The 18,157-nt window shown below is 33.7% G+C and overlaps 1 protein-coding gene across 1 annotated transcript in view; it reads right to left on the bottom strand.

Moving 5' to 3' along the window:
• LOC112041616 (ATP-dependent RNA helicase A protein) overlaps positions 1-18,157 on the bottom strand; it is a 74,058-nt gene that overhangs the window by 278 nt on the left and 55,623 nt on the right. The window contains exons 3-7 of the mRNA XM_087007677.1: positions 3,174-3,258; positions 2,056-2,216; positions 1,732-1,843; positions 700-867; positions 242-326 (exon numbers count right to left, since the gene is read on the bottom strand). Coding sequence (XP_086863803.1) covers positions 242-326; positions 700-867; positions 1,732-1,843; positions 2,056-2,216; positions 3,174-3,232 — 585 coding nt within the window. The 5' untranslated portion in view covers positions 3,233-3,258. The remainder of the gene's footprint in view (positions 1-241; positions 327-699; positions 868-1,731; positions 1,844-2,055; positions 2,217-3,173; positions 3,259-18,157) is intronic.

Raw genomic sequence — 18,157 nt, 5'->3', positions numbered from 1 at the left:
CTGTCATATAAAATTCAAAGCCCTCAACTTATATTATAAGCATATGTTTCTTAATAAGGCACATTTATAAAATGAAAAATATTCGTAGTTAAGATCCTTACTTTTTCAGTATCCTGCTAGCTAGACAAAGCTGGTAGCAGTTATTAAAGGATCTTAGAAAAGATTTTTGGTAAATCTTTTAGTAGATGCAAAAAACTGCTCTTTGAATACTGCTAATTAACTGACTGCTGTGTGACATTACCTTGGCCTCACATGTCATTCTTAGAGTGGGCATGGACAAACTCTTCTGCTCACAAAAGTTCCACTCACTGTTTTCACCACCAGACCTGAAACCAAAGGTGAACATATATTTTATAATTGAGGCTTGGTGAAGTATTATGAATATTTCTGTTTAAAAGTTAAAAACTCTGCCACCACCTACCCTGATAAAAAAAATTATCATGGTCCTCATACTAGGCTACCTAACTAGAATCAACTGCATATAAACTAATACAAATTACTATGCTTTATTGTTTTCAATCTTTGTTTTACAAAAATTGGGAAAATGTGTAAATGATGAAATGCTAATAAAGATATGAAAATATAATAAAAGATGAATGACTTCTGCTTGCCAGTTCTCAATCTAAATGACAAAATGTATACAATGTTTTAAAAATATAATAACAGATATAATATTTATTCTGTGAGACTTGTGCCTACCTGGCCTCTTCCCAAGCTTGAAATGCATTAAGGAGAGCCACATGGTCACTACACTGTGTGCCTGCCAGGTTTTTATGCATCCATCCAAGTCGTCTACGATCAGTTGGAGTCACAAATGGTTCTGGGAATGTTGTGCTTGCAGCAATTGTACACATAGCATCACCAACACTGAGGAAAACAACCACATTATTGTCAGTACTGTGAGGAAAACAACCACATTATTGTCAGTACTGTGAGGAAAACAACCACATTATTGTCAGTACTGTGAGGAAAACAACCACATTATTGTCAACACTGTGAGGAAAACAACCACATTATTGTCAACACTGTGAGGAAAACAACCACATTACTGTATGTACTGTGAGGAAAACAACCACATTATTGTCAGTACTGTGAGGAAAACAACCACATTATTGTCAGTACTGTGAGGAAAACAACCATATATTATTGTCAGTACTGTGAGGAAAACAACCACATTATTGTCAGTACTGTGAGGAAAACAACCACATTATTGTCAGTACTGTGAGGAAAACAACCACATTATTGTCAGTACTGTGAGAGAAACAACCACATTATTGTCAACACTGTGAGAAAAACAACCACATTATTGTCAACACTGTGAGGAAAACAACCACATTATTGTCAGTACTGTGAGGAAAACCACCACATTATTGTCAGTACTGTGAGGAAAACAACCACATTATTGTCAACACTGTGAGGAAAACAACCACATTATTGTCAGTACTGCGAGGAAAACGACCACATTATTGTCAACATTGTGAGGAAAACAACCACATTATTGTCAGTACTGTTATTAACTTTAACATCTATGATAAAGCTGAAATATGACATTATGCATCAAGTGGGTTTGTGATATTACATAATAACAAATGATATATTTAGCTTGTTATTAACTCCGATTGTGACTTAATTTACTCCACATTTAAATCTCCTCCACACAAGAAGTATCACACACACCCACACACACACACGCATGCGCACACACACACACACACACACACGTGGACCTACTAGAAGATACAGCCATAAATGATCATCTTTCCCAGTCTGGGCTCTATTGGCAATTTGACCAGGATTTTCCCAAGAGGGGTCAACTCATTGTTCCTGTCCAGGGCACCCATCTCTAAAATTCAGACATTAAATCATGAGTTTTCAAAAACGTTTTTGATAACCTATAAGAAACAACAAAAATTATGTTTTTTTTAGTTGAAGTTAGTTTCAGTATTTGACATGACACTGTTTATGTTGAGACAATATATGAATAGGAATCCTATGTTATTATAAATAAGTGAAAAAAAAACAAGTTTGCTTAAGGCACACTCAAGCATTGCATACCTTTCAGTAAGGCTTCAGCTTCAATGACTGCATCAATAGGTGGCGGTTCCACAGCTTTGGCCAAGAAAGAACCAATCTCTCCAAGCCTCAGTAACTTGATGCTCAGTGCCAATTCAAGAAGTGATGTACGGAAAATCTCAGGGGTTGTGTGCTGTTCTAATCTAAATTTGGCAAAATGGTCATCAATTTTTCAAAAAGCTTTGGATGTTTTTGTACTGTTCATGCAAAACATAACAGAAACAAATTCAAATTCATTTAAATGAACAGCTTTTATTTTTTATAATTCATATAATAATTAATGGTATATTACTTAATGCCATGCAATATGATCTCATCTATGGAAATATCCCAAAAAGCAATTTCAATTATCAAATGAGAAAAACTGTTTTTTACTGTCAATCTTTCATAGAATGTGTTACAACTAATCCCTATGTCTACCCCATACGTGTGTGAGTGTGTGTGTGTGTGTGGGGGGGGGGGTGCACACATCAACATCATTAAAATAGGAAACAAGAGGTTATAATAATAATAGAAATTGTTTACTGCTACTAAGTCCACAAACTTAATTAACACAGTATCTGATAATGTTTTCAAGTAACCCCAAGACTACAGCCTCAATACCTTGAACAGGGAACAGTCTGCCATGAACTTCTACAACTTCCACTGAACCAAAGTAGTCAGTGAATAAGGTTGTGTCCACAGTGGCAGACATAATGACAATACGGAGATCTTTGTAAACATGGACCATGTCTCGTAACATCACCATCAAGAAATCAGTCTGCAAACAGACATTTTACACTTTATAATTGTGTTAAATATGATAATGCAAAATTATTTCTACCATTAAAAAAAACAATAACACCAAGTAAAATGGGAAATACTAATAACTACACAATTACATAATTATACACCCATTTTATTGTTTTTTTTTGGGGGGGGATTTAGTAAAATATAACATTACTATTTGCTTAATACACTCAATTTTTAAAATAAATGTGAGATGTAAAGTAAAAAATAGATTTAGTTTTAAAATTGAGTTCTCTCTTTCACAATGATCCAGATAGAAGTTAATTAAAGAAAAAATATGTGAAGAGATTTTGATATGTAGCATTTCTTACATTAAGATCCCTTTCATGTACTTCATCCAAAATAACATGGGAAACGCCTCGCAAACCATTCTCCAGTTTTCTCAGTATTTTGTGCCTAGAAATAGTGACCACATTAAAAATTTCATAATAATATGCTCTCTCCATCACTTTATTTTAAATAAGTTTCTCGAATATTGTTTAAACATTCATTCAGATAGCAATTTTCAGATTTTTACAAAATTATTTAATTCAAAAGTAATCATCACACAGTACATGTCATGATCAAAATAAACTTTAAATAGTAGGTCATATTTCATCAAAACAGCTGTCTTTCTCTGTAAGTAAAATTTAATTAAATTATGCACATATGTTTTAAGCACATAGAGTTAAATATCTTACCAACAGTACAGTATAAGATGGCACCATATGATATAAGCATGTAGAGTTAAATATCTTACCAACAGTGCAGTATAAGATTTCACCATATGATATAAGCATACAGTGTATCAGTCTTTTTTCATAACAAGTTTAGAAGAAAGTGACATTTTGCAAAAATTTAACAAAAATTGTTTCAGTAGCATTAAACATTGCAATAGAGTAAATGAACTATTATGACATCATTTGCTTAGTAGATGTATAATATGATATTTACCTTTTGCAAAATATATACAAATTTAAGGTAACTCAGTTTACAGACTTAGCAAAGTCAAATAATTCAATTGTAATGAGAAAAATCAAGTGTTTCAAAATAAGTTCCTGCAGACAATAGAGTGGTAAGACAAACCCTGTACAAGCAATTAAAAAAGATGCATACTAAGTATAACATTTAATTCAACCATAATATTTACTCCTGGTTTCTTACACTGTTGATATTATTAAACAGTCTTAACTCAATAAGTTATATGGACAAATTAATTAAACTTTCAGGATAGGTATGAAATGGGCAAACTTAGATAAGATTTTGGTGGTGATCCATTAATAATAATGAGAACTGAGCTGTCACACCCTGAGTACTTCTCTAGTTGCCCGACACACATGCGCGCGTGTGTGCAAATACACAGATATATGTTATTACCATTAAATTTTACATTCTTATCTTTAGGATTTTATTATTATTATTATCATTTTCTATTTTTAAGCCAAAACATTATCATTTTAACTATTTTATTTTTATATCTAAATCTTAAGGATTTTCTTGTTATATAATTACATTTTTTGTGTGTGTGTGTGTCACTTTGAGGAGTCCCATCAATATTTACATTTTTGATATATATTTTGTACATATATATTAGCTGAATAAATATTATTATACAAAAGTCAATAACAAGTGTAAGAAGGGAGTGTGGCATAGAGCCTCTGTACTGTAGGGTGAATTTTATTTACTTGAACCTTAATCTAATATGTTACCTGTCAGTGACCTACATAGATATCCATGCTGTACAGGTACACTGTAAGGTCTTAAAATTTATATAGCGATTTTTCAATTTGAACACTGTACATGTAGTATTATATATTGCAATGACCCACACATAAGGATAAGTGATAAATTAATTATACAATTTTAACACACCTCACTGATGAAAGAAACATATACCCTTTTCATGTGTTAGCTTAACTGCTATTATGTTTTACTGGTTTGTTATGTCAATAAAAGTGGGCCGTGGAGTACAATTTGTAGTCCCCTGATGTGACGCAATGCATCATAATTACTTGAATGCTAAAAATACATGTGGGATTTATGTGAAACATTTTGATGATAGTCATAAAAACAATGTTTTGATCCACAAATTGAAGTATAAAATGTGAAACTTACTCAAGCATTTAGTGATGGATGCAGGGCAGGTGAAGGCATATGGTACATGTACTATGAAGTGATATTTCTTGTGACGTTGAGTGTATACAAATAACTGACAACTGTGGCATAGACCAAACATGGAGCTGGCTTCTGCAAAAGGTAATTTAGCCAAACGAAGAAAGAGAGACAAAAAGCAAGGTGAGTGTCCTATACCTACTGCCACTGTAGAATGGCTTATCATAGGTTATATTTGTTTGAGAACTAGTGCTATACATAGGAGCTACATGTAGTTAATGAAAAACCTTTTTACTATAATTTGTTTAAACTGGAAGAACAATGCCATTTACTGGCAACAGATACAAGTATACAGGTAATACTAAATGCATTTACTGTATCTAGGAGACAAGAGCATCATTTTAAGTGAAAATCATGCATGTATCAGAAACATGGGCCAAGGAATGTACAATAAGGGAGGTTTCTATATTATAAACACCACTTTGACATTTAGAAACACATCTCCAATGTTTTATAGTGGCAAGCTCTTTTAAATTAGTACAATTACTGGTGAGTAAACTTTCAATGACTCTAGGATATTTTCTTGTATTTTCTTGTTTATTTTGATTTTCTAAAAAAATGTATTTATTGTTTATCTTGCCAAAATCTACTATACTGTTCCTTTGATAAAAAAGGCATACATCCATACATGTAATTTGGTCAGAGAATGGTGTGGTGTGGTGATATATATACTTCTGCACTAGTCATATAACAAGACCAAACTCACTACAGTTTATATCAAATCCCGATTTTGACCGGATGTTAATTTCAGACCACAAAATCAACATCAAGAGAAGGAAGCTTGAAGGTCATTCTCGTATGGAAAAAGATGGTTATGATGGTCATGGTATGTACTGTAGGCCCCTAATTAATCACTTGAATGATTAAAAACCAAGAAGATTAATTGGGAAGGGTGGACTGAATGAAACAATAAGTATTTAAATGCAACATTTTTTAAGTTAAAATGTAAAATTGCATTCTTTTTCAGACACCAAAGATAAAATTGAAATTCATAATAAATGTTGAATAGGCTGTAGTTTAATGAGCTTGTAAAATGTAACTGTACACATTTTAATGCTCAACAAATTATTATTATTATTATTATTATTATTATTATTATAAATAAGAAAAAAATCCCCTTTACCAAATGTATTACCATGCATATTTCATCAAATAGGAGAGGCAGAGGAGGAAAATGAAGTGAAAGTGAAACCATGCACTCCTGATTTTTATGCAAAGTATGCTAATAACACAAGTGAGGTAAGTTATAAACCCTTTCAATCTATTACAAAATAACTTGTAACAAATATGTTACACTTCTTGTTTGACCTAATTCTTTGAAATTTATCTTAAAAAAGGAGAGAAAGAAAGGAGAAAGAATTAAAATTGATATGACAAGAACTGTATTATGCCCTTTCCAGTGATAATTGCAATTCTTATTTCCATTAGGCATATAAAAATACATCAGATCCAAAGGGAAGGGCACTAATCATCAATAACAGAAATTTCAACTGTGAAGAACCCCGACTCTCCAAACGTTCAGGAACAGAAAAGGATGTGGACAAAATGGAGGAATTGCTATATCAACTGAACTACAGGGTGGCAGTTCACCATGATCTGACTGCAGAGGTACACATCAATTTATTACTTACATTTGTAGTTATAGCTGATGTTTTGTTACCTTTGTCTAAAATATATAAATTTAACATTTTCACATGTAGTTCATGATGCAATTATACACTTTATTTTTGTAGGGAATTAAGGACCTATTGGAAGAGGAAAGTGCCAAACGTGATCACTCCAAGTATGATTCCTTCATATTGGTGATAATGAGCCACGGACAAGTAGGAGCTGTGACTGGTACAGATGGATATGCTTTGTCTTATGAAATTATTTTAGAAATATTCAACAATGCAAACTGCCCTGCCTTAAGAAGTAAACCCAAGATGGTTTTCATTCAGGCTTGTCAAGGAAGTGAGTAGCACTTAAACATATGTATGAAGTTTTATTTTTTAACAAAAGGGGAAAAATTGAAATTTCCCATAAGTGTGATAGAAGGTGATGGGTACCTATTGATATACAGTACTAGTACTTTTTAAATTAAAACTATCTTTGTACTGATAGAGCCTACACCAAGCATAACTTGTACAGATAATAGAAAAAAGAATGTCCTTATTAATTCATATTCATATATTTGCAGTCACTGTATGGAAGCTTATTGTTCAGACAGTTCAATTATTGATCAGACAAGATATCATATGTCTTCCTCACTGTCATTGTTCATAAATTTCAGTCCATCAACATTATTGTACATGCTCATGTGATCATTCAAAATAAACTCTACTCATACTGATAACATGTAACCTACACAACTCAAATTTTTACAAACTCTACAGAAAATGTAGATTGTGGTGCTAAGCAAGGGCCCCTGTCAAAACCTACCAGGACATTGCCTGAAATCCCGAGTACCAGTGTGGTCCATGAAGCACTTGGAGGTCAAGATGAGACTGTCCCAACAATGGCAGACTTCCTTGTGGCAAAAGCCACCACTCCAAGTGAGAGCAGCTACTTTAATTTTCTGGTGCATCATTATTTGACTGTCAAACATGTTATTCTAACTTAAGAGAAAACAACCAGAAAAATGAAATTCTGTCAGCTTTAATCAGTTGCTGCACCTCTAGTCTGCCATTATTTTAGACACCATTCTGCTCCAAATCTCCTTGATTTTCACCAAGCCTTGAGACTTTGAGATATATTGGATGATCCCCATTTCTTACACATGTGTATTTGAAACCAAGAACATAAAGTACATGTAGAAGTTTCTAGTTAAAAGTTCAATTTTTTCTCCTCTTATAAGTTTTTCACATACCCCCCCTCCCCTGCCTCCAAGAAAGTGTACATGCATGTTAAAAGAGGCAGAACATAGTAAAATTTTCAAAATAAAAAAAAAAGTGACCAACTTGGTATGTAACATGTAATCATTAAGAAATTTAGCACTCGTGCTGATGTTTTTTTTTTCTAATTTGGAACTTGATATTACTGTACGTGTCAATCCCAGACTTTGTGTCATGGAGAAGCCCAGAGAAAGGAACTTGGTTCATCCAGGCCCTTGTGGATGTGTTCAGCAAACATGCCTGTGAAGAAGACGTCCTGTCTTTGTTATCAAAGGTGAGCTGCCATATTTTGCAATATGTCCATCAACAAACATAAATTAACTTTAAATTTCTAAAAATTAAAAGCTACTAAAATGTTATTAAGCTGAGATTTATTTCATATCATATATTTATGTATCTACAGTATAACTACATATTTATACGTTTCACTTCACTTCATTTCATTTTTATATATCTTTATTTTCCTTGAGATGCAAGCAAGTGTTGTCATGAACTTCAGAGTCCAATACCATATTATTCCACCAACTGACAACATTCACATTTGTGACTTTCAACCACCTTTGTTAAAAGATATAACAAGGCAGCAAAGCTGTCAAATGTACAGACAAAAACCAGAAAATAAAAACGCAGGAAATAGGATACTGTCAATTCTGATGAACTAATGTATTATGCTTACTGTAACTGCATAGCCAACATCAAATTCTTATTCTGCATAACATTGGATTAGGATGAAAGTAAAATGTGTATCAAGCATTAGACTAAGTTCCCATACTTAGATCAATCTAACAGGATCAATCCAACTACAAGGGGTTTCTCACTAAATTGCTTTCAGTTTGAGAGTCTTAGGATTCTGGCATGCCAGTTTCAGTAGGCGTGACAGACAACTAAGCCACTTACATTGATTGCAATTTAGCGAGAATTCCCATGGAGATAGATCGATCCACAGTTAGCGTGATAGGGTCTGGAAATAGTCCCTAAGGTGTCAGGCTGATAAGAGTTAAACTTTGGAAATGCCAGAATGAGGTACAGTGAAAATTACACACAAAAAAAAATTGCTTAAACTCATTATATATATATATATATATATATATATATATATATATATATATATATATATATATGTCAATCCTAAGAATCATTCTTGTAACTTAACAAAATACAGAAAATGTTACAAAGTAAGAGTACAGGGCTCCTGGCAGATGGGAGTGATAAGTCACAACTTGAAAATGCCAGTATAGCACTCTATAAACCTGCATTGCCTCCAAAACAGAAAACAATCACACTGGTTTTCAAACACAAGCTGCGCACTTCTGTCTTATGAAACTTTTCACTAAGTTTCAGTATCATAAGTAACATGGTTTTCCCTTAATCGCTATCCTGGCAGCAGTGTCCAAAATAGGGTTTTCTTCAACTTTCATGCAATAAAACATAATACTTAACAGCATAATGACCATCAAATTTTTAATAAAAAAATAAAAGTATCATGAATATTCAGAAAATGTGATTTGGGAAGGTCTTCAAGGCCATGGAAGTTCAGAGTCACACTTTCAAAATGCCAAAATGTAAACAAGAGATAACTGTACTGAAATGATTTTCTTTCCATTTTCAACACCTTTTTTAAAACAAAATGATCAATAAACTGTCATTTTTAAATGTTCAACTAGGAAAATTGTTGACATAGGAAAAATATCAATAGAACAATTTTCAATGTCCAATTTGCTCCATTTGCAGATACTGAACATAGTGAATGATTAAATCTGACAAACTGCAATGATGAGTTCCTTTCCATTTATGATACTTTATTACACAATGCACAATATTATAACAGGTTTACTGTCATTTTTATATAATCAACAAACAATATTGTTAAGAAGCAGAAAATGTCAAAACAACACTTTTACATATCTTATTAGTTCCATAATGAGACTGTTAACATGCGTAAGAATTAAATCTGAAGAAATAACAATTGTATACAAAAATACAGAAAATGCACAGCACTTCAGGTGGATGGGAGTATAAAATCACATCTTGAAGATGCTAGTGTTTGAAAAATAATTTTAAAAAATTTTAAATAAAACGTAAAAAATTCCAATAAAGCTGCTATTCAAACTTTTAATCTAGCTGTATTAACTTGATATTAATAACCCCACCAAGTTTGAGAAAAATAAAGCACTGTTATGCATCTATAGCATGTTGGCATAACACATTCTTTTTGTTGTAAATTATTTGCAATGTTAAACACCATTTATCTGCACAATTATCACCAAATCCTAATTTTGTGACACAGTTAAGAGAGCTAAACCTATGGGACTTTACAGGGAAATCTCAAGGAGTGTTTTATGTAATCTCATTTAATGGCCAATTGAAAATTAATGAGTAGGCAAGTGACTTTATAGACCTTAATTTAATTAGTGATCACCCAAGGGACAATTTTAAAGACTGCTATCCATACAGTACCGTCATATAGCACAAAGGTGTTGCATACATGCTGAAAAAAGTGAAAAAACAGCATTACTTCCCTAAAAATGACCCGATCATGCTGATTTTCAAACTTGACCTGCGTATTATGAATATTCATTAGTTCTGCAAGTTTCAAACCAAAAGGTTAAATGGTTTTCCACTTATCATGTTATCAGTGTTGCATATATGCTGAAAAAAGTGAAAAACAGCATAACTTCCCTAAAAATGACCCAATCATACTGATTTTCAAACTTGACCTGCGTATTATGAATATTCATCAGTTCTGCAAGTTTGAAACCAAAAGGTAAAATGGTTTTCCACTTATGGTGTTATCGGTGCTGCATATATGCTGAAAAAAGTGAAAAAAACAGCATAACCTCCCTAAAAATGACCCGATCATGCTGATTTTCTAACTTGACCTGCGTAATATGAATATATTCATTAGTTCTGCAAGTTTCAAGCCAAAAGGTAAAATGATTTTTCACTTATCATGTTATCAGTGTTGCATATATGCTGAAACAAGACAGCACTGTTCTGCAATGGGTTTACTTCCATTTTTAAAACACTTTTTTAACATAAAACAAAATAAACAGTTTTCTACCATTTGTATATGATCAACTAAGAAAATTGATGAGATGGGAAAAATATCAATAGAACAGTGTTAAATGTCCAATTTCCTCCATTCTGAGATAATGAATATAGTAGATGATTGAATCTGACAAACTGCAATGATATTTATTTCCATTTTTGACACTTTATAACATAATACACAATAACAAGTTTACCATCATTTTTACATAATCAACTAACAATGTTATTAAGATGCAGGAAATGTCAAACAAACACTTTTACGTATCTTATTAGTTCAATAATGAGACTGTTAACATGCCTAACAATTGAATCTGAGGAAATAAGAAAAAACAGCATAACTTCTAAAAGAATGGCCCGATTATGCTGATTTTGGAACTCAACCTGCGTTTTAGTTAGTTTGACTACTCCTGTGAGTATAATGACAATTGGCCTATCTGTTTTTCTTATATTGTGTTATAGCGTTGCATACATGTTGAAAGAAGTGAAAAAACAGCATAACTTCCCTAAAAATGGCCTGATCATGCTGATTTTCGAACTTTTCCTGCGTATTATGAATATTCATCAGTTCTGTAAGTTTCAAGCCAAAAGGTAAAATGGTTTTCCATTTATGGTGTTATCGGTGCTGCATATATGCTGAAAAAAGAGAAAAAATAGCCTAAGTTCACTAAAAATGACCCAATCACGCTGATTTTTGAACTTGACCTGCGTATTATAAATATTCATCAGATCTGTAAGTTTCAAGCCAAAAAGTAAAATGGTTTTCCACTTATCGTGTTATCGGTGCTGTATATATGCTGAAAAAAGTGAAAAAACAGCATAAATTCCCTATAAGTGACCCAATCATGCTGATTTTCGAACTTGACCTGCGTATTATGAATATTCATCAGTTCTGTAAGTTTCAAGCCAAAAGGTAAAATGGTTTTCCACTTATCGTGTTATCGGTGCTGCATATATGCTGAAAAAAGTGAAAAAACAGCATAAATTCCCTATAAGTGACCCGATCATGCTGATTTTCGAACTTGACCTGCGTATTATGAATATTCATCAGTTCTGTAAGTTTCAAGCCAAAAGAAAAAACAGTTTTCCACTTATCGTGTTATCGGTAAAAGTGCACGGCGACGACGGCGACGGCGACGGCGACGACAGACGCAGATGATGGCTATATGTACAGACACATCTGTGTCTGTACATAAAAATGTTAGGAGTTAAACTTGGGGCTTCCAAACTGAATACATAATCTTCAATTATGCAAATCAAATATTCAAATGCATGCACCAGATATGTTCTACATCAGTTGATTATATGTACAAAAGAGTAATAAGTTAGTATAATATGTAGCCAAACCTAAGACCTTGAATAGCAGTTAACGGTTTATTATTGGTCAAAAGTTAACATGATCACTAATAAATATAAACCAATCTTTGCCAAAATAATTAAGAGGATAGAAGAATAGACCATTTATAAAGAAAAGAAGAAAAGTTTAAAATCTAATATTTATTAATGCATGATGTATTTTTAAAACAGCTAATTATTTCTTCTGTTTCAGGCAAATAATCGGGTAGCTAAATTAAAAACATCTGGTGGGAAAAAACAAGTGTTACATATGGAGAGCACTCTGCTGAAGAAAGTATTTTTCTTCCCAGGCATAAAGCGTAAGAAACCCACATTCTGGAACATGTCAGTGGTTGATCTATGTGGTCATCCAAATAAAAACCAATAGATACCCAATAAGTAATAGAAAATAAGTACAAACTTGTAGCACCACTACCATAGTTTTTAGGTTTTTATTGTTTAGAAACACACTTTTATAAACTGAAGTAGAAACTGTTTACTTTTTCATGTTAAAAATGTCTTAAATGTGGTAAAAAACATTAAGCAAGGCTGTGAATAATTCCAGTATGGCTCTTGATTGAAAATGGGCTTACAAACTTTTCCTATAAGGAATGTCCTACCTGATACAGTTATTTTATCAAGAATCAGATCCCTTTAAACTATATCATATCATATTTTTTGTGATTGAAAAGCATTCAGAATGCTACTATAGAAATGTTTCTCTCAAAGAAATTAAACTTCTTTTAAAATGGCCAATCAAAAATTTTACCAAGTTTGCCTTGGTAATTTTACATGATTTATTAATATTTTGTCAAGGATGCAAAATTCAAAGTTTACACCGAGTACGTGGTACAAGCTAGTACCATCTTATCACAGCAACTGTATCTTAGCAACTGTATCAAAACACATGGAAATGGAATCTTATTATTATCCAATATATTTCAGAAAATGAAGAGGCAACCATGAATCCTGAACCATGCAAAAATCAAATAGAAATTTGCCCACAGAAAAATAAAGATCTTAACTTAAAAGGTAATAACATATAATTTAGCATCACAATGATTCTCAGGCGATTTTTTATAATTAAATTTATCAGAAACCCAAGTAAAACCCATATATTAAGTATATGAGCATAACTTAGTAAATAAGTAACAAAAAATCACCAAAATAGGCATTCAGATATGAAACATTGAATACCAAAACAGCTGTGTCAATACCTACTGTATGTATATTCATGGTGTACTTTTCCTTGCAGAAGCTGAAGAGATAACCATAAAGGCTGAATCATGTGAAAAACAAAATGATGTTTGTCCACTAACAAACACTGATCTATTTAAAACAGGTAAAAATAAATTATTAAAGTTATCTATAAATAAATTAATAAAGTCATCTATAAATAAATCTTAGACTAGCAACAGCTAGTATGTCTGTTAAAACTTCAGCTTTGCAACATATTAGTCCACTTTTTATTGGGCTTATTTGCATTTTTAAAAAATCTAAATGTATAACAAAGAGGCTGTACCAGTATTCTGTCTATGAGTTACATGCTTGGACTGCTCCAATGTAAATTATTAAGCAGAAGCAGATCCGTAGCCAGCAATTTCAAAAGGGGTGTTCTTTTTCTGAAAAGGTGGACCTTTTCCCATAAAAACTTCATGTACCTAGATCAAATTTTACCCAGAGTGGACCTTTTCCCAGGAAAAGGGGCATTTCTTTCGAACCTCCCAAACCCCCCAAACCCCCCTGGCTACGCACCTGAGAAGTCACATGTACACCAGCAGTAACTTTTAACTGCTGATTTGCCCTATAAGATATCCAAATCTGCCCCTAGTTACATTCTGTAAGATCATATTGTTACATTCTTTCATGTGTAAAATCAAATAGTCAGTTATTGGTCTTACACTAAGTTCTGATATTAATATGCCTAAAGACAACCAATTTAATGTAAGGAAATTCAGTTTACAACAACTAATCATTTGGGGGGGGGGGGGGGGGGGGGTGTTCAGAACTTGAAACTTTCAGCTTCAAGGCCTATGACATATGCAGTACAATCACCAACTGGCAATGTGAGCAGGAAGACAGCGATGAGGAATTGACAGACAAAGTAATGGAGATGGAAAAGCAGATCATGCACTTATTAATAAATGAGAATATGAAAGCACATGAAAAAGATTTCAAATATGAGAAGAAATTATTTCAAAAGGGAAACATTAAGTCAACTTTCTATTGTAATTTTTTCATAAATATATATATATAACAAGCATGAGTGTGGAACAGAGTGTTCAACAGTCTGGAGCATTTGTACACAATTAAAATTAATAAATCAAATAAACCTCCTGACAATCGGGCATACCTTTTCTCAAGGTAAATTATTTCTTTTCCCAGCTCTCCATGCAAAACTACACACAAAATACTTCAGAACAAAAGAGATTGCTAAAAAAGCAGACAGGCATTTTACAAGAGGGATTTTGGACAACCTGGCTGGATTCAAGAGGGCAGCTGATATGTTCATCAAAAGTATGGCCCATCTTATTGCACTGAATGAAGGTTGTGTGGAGTGTGTGCTAATGTTTGATGCTGCAGAGAAGTTACAAAGTTTCTGGACAGAGTACAAGTCTGGGGATTTATCAAAGCTCCTGACACAAGAGTACATCACCCAAGAACTTGAAGAGATGGAAGGAGGTGAGATGTTATATGTGGATGTATACATTTGTGAACAAGAGTTGGCTACAGCCTGGGATTTCTTCACAAAACCAGGTATGTTTTTGCTCTCAAAGTGAAACGAAAGTGACTGGCTACTTGTATCTGTATAGGAGTGGATGATTTGAACAGGAGAAAACAGTTGTTTTTTAGAAGGCTATGTGGGTCCTTAGAACACAATCAAACTGATTTGATGCTACTATATTACTGTGTAGCTGTACACATTATCGAAGACTTCAAAAGATCATTTTCTTCCTAACTTAAACAAAACTTCAAAATTAAATGGAATACAAAATAATACCAAAATGTGCGGTGGCCCACAAGTGCACTCCAAATTCCAAACGACACTCCCAATTCTAAACCTCACACCGAATACTTAAACTTCACTCCGAATTCGTAAACCTCACTCCGAATTCGTAAACCTCACTCCGAATTCAAAAAGCTCACTCCGAATTCGCAAACCTCACTCCGAATTCGTAAACCTCACTCCGAATTCAAAAAGCTCACTCTGTATTCGTAAACCTCACTCTGAATTCAAAAAGCTCACTCCGAATTCAAAAAGCTCACTCCGAATTTGCAAACCTCACTCCGGATTCGTAAACCTCATTCCGAATTCAAAACGCTCACTCCCAATTCCACTTTGCCCATTCTCATCAAAGTTCTCTTCGAGAAATCTTATGAAACAGTAATTCGTCTGAGACAAATAATTTTTTTTTTTAGCTGGGCGCTTCCAGTGAAAGGTTGGAGAGAGTTTTAGCAAACAGTGCGAATTGTGTTACATTTTGGTTTGCATGATACATACCTTACGAAAATAAACCAACAGTTTACGTCACAAGGTCAATTGACTTCTCCAGCTATTTTCAGTATTTTTCACAATTACACACACACACATTCACACACTCTCTCTCGCCAGGGACACAAATTGGGGGCAAGAAGCAATTTACAGGTTTACCATTATAAATAAAAGGACAAATTAAGTGACACTGCTCCCAATTTTCTCAACATAGGATTGATACTACTAATAATCCATACATGTCAGGGGTGGATCCAGGATTATTTGAAGGGGGATCTGTTTTTTTTTTTTTTTTTTTTTGGAATGACAGGCTGCACATGCAGAGCTGCCCCCCCCCCCCCCCTTATAGGGCGAACAGTGCTATTTGGTACGTTTTAGAACTATTGTTCAAAATTCTAATTTTAACATTGGTGTGATTTTTTTTTATAGAATTCAAAAGGGGGGTCAAGACCCCCCTCACACGCCTCCTCCCCCCCCCCCCCCCCCATCCACCACTGCATGTTATTCATTCGAAATCGATTAAAAAAGTGTAATTAATCTGATTAATTTCAATTATTAGATTATCTATGATCTTAGATGAATATTTCAGCTGCAAAAGAGTGAGGGGCTACTAATTACTATTATCAAGTATACTCGGTTATATAACAGGTACATGTGTAGGCCTACAGTATATGATAATACGGATTGTTTTGCCCATTTATAAATAATATAAGCCAATGTCGACACCCTGAAACATGTTATCTGTATTAAACATTCATTTCAAAATAATCATGTGAAAATGCTCGAAGTTGTAAATAATAAATAACGCACGTTTATTTACATACATGTACATGTAGTGCATAAATCTGATCCTTCCAACGCTGTTTCAACTCGTAATTCTGTTCTCATATTCATAATACATGTATAATTCCTTAAAACGACACACACAAGAAAACACGTAAACATAATATATTTTAATTGTGACTTGCTGTTAAGTACATGTATGTTTATCCCTATTTTCTTCATTTCTTCTATTTCCTTGAGCTTAAAAGGGTCATACATCTACGTCATCATTTTGTAAATGGGAATACAGTGCACCAAGTAGTATGAAAAATAACTAGTTTTCACACGAAGCCCTCTATTGGCAAAATCCCCTAGCCCATCTTAGAATATTACTTCCGACTTTATACGGCAGTGAACGAGGTTAAAATATGAATTCGGAGTGAGGTTTACGAATTCGGAGTGAGCTTTTTCAATTCGGAGTGAGGTTTACGAATTTGGAGTGGGGTTTACGAATTCGGAGTGAGGTTTACGAATTCGGAGTGAGCTTTTTCAATCCGGAGTGAGGTTTACGAATTCGGAGTGGGGTTTACGAATTCGGAGTGAGGTTTACGAATTCGGAGTGAGCTTTTTCAATTCGGAGTGAGGTTTACGAATTCGGAGTGGGGTTTACGAATTCGGAGTGAGGTTTGTGAATTCGGAGTGGGGTTTACGAATTCGGAGTGAGGTTTGCGAATTCGGAGTGGGGTTTACGAATTCGGAGTGAGGTTTAAGAATTGAGAGTGAAGTTTAAATATTCGGAGTGAGGTTTAAGAATTGAGAGTGAAGTTTAAATATTCGGAGTGAGGTTTAAGAATTGAGAGTGAAGTTTAAATATTCGGAGTGAGGTTTAGAATTGGGAGTGTCGTTTGGAATTTGGAGTGCACTTGTGGGCCACTGTAAAAATGTACACACTAAATATTTTTTTCGAAGTAAAATATCAGATGACATGCCTATATGTACATGAATGTTATATTAACATTTTTATATCATCAGTGTAATAAAAATTACAATTTGCAATTTTTTCATCCAACCCTGTCTTGTAGGAGAACCAGAAACAAAAACCAATATAGAATTGCCCTCTACATCTGGCACTAAAGTAAAGCAAGAGAGACCACTGGTTGTTGAGCAAAGCACTAAAGTGGAACTTGGAACAGTACATTATCAAAACAGTTACTACATCATGAAGTCAGAAAAAGAAACTGCTGCAATGGTAATTCATATATAGGAATCAAATTATTATTTTTTTTTTCATTTTAAATTATTTTATAGACGAAAAGCCAAAAGATCTTAATCAAAATATATAATTCTTTGCAAGCAAATCATGCATTATTGTACCACCAGCGTTAGCGCTGGCGGTACACATGGTTTCAGTCCCATCCGGATCGCTCCGCCGGCTCTGCCGGACGGCAACCATTACCGCTTCTCCTCCTAGACGGTACCCATCTCTTGGATTTAGGTCACCTATAATCTCAACTCGTTCCACGTAAAATTTGGGCTTTGTCGGTATTGGGTCTAGGTGTGGCACTCATTGCAATGCACCCTTGTCCAAAAATGGCAAAATTAAATGCTAATTATCTACCCTACGGAAGGGGTT

The sequence above is a fragment of the Lingula anatina genome, chromosome 3 (genome assembly GCF_051362555.1).
Source record: "Lingula anatina isolate TDL-2025a chromosome 3, LinAna3.0, whole genome shotgun sequence".
Lineage (NCBI taxonomy): Eukaryota > Metazoa > Brachiopoda > Lingulata > Lingulida > Lingulidae > Lingula > Lingula anatina.
This window is presented reverse-complemented; position numbering and strand designations above follow the sequence as displayed.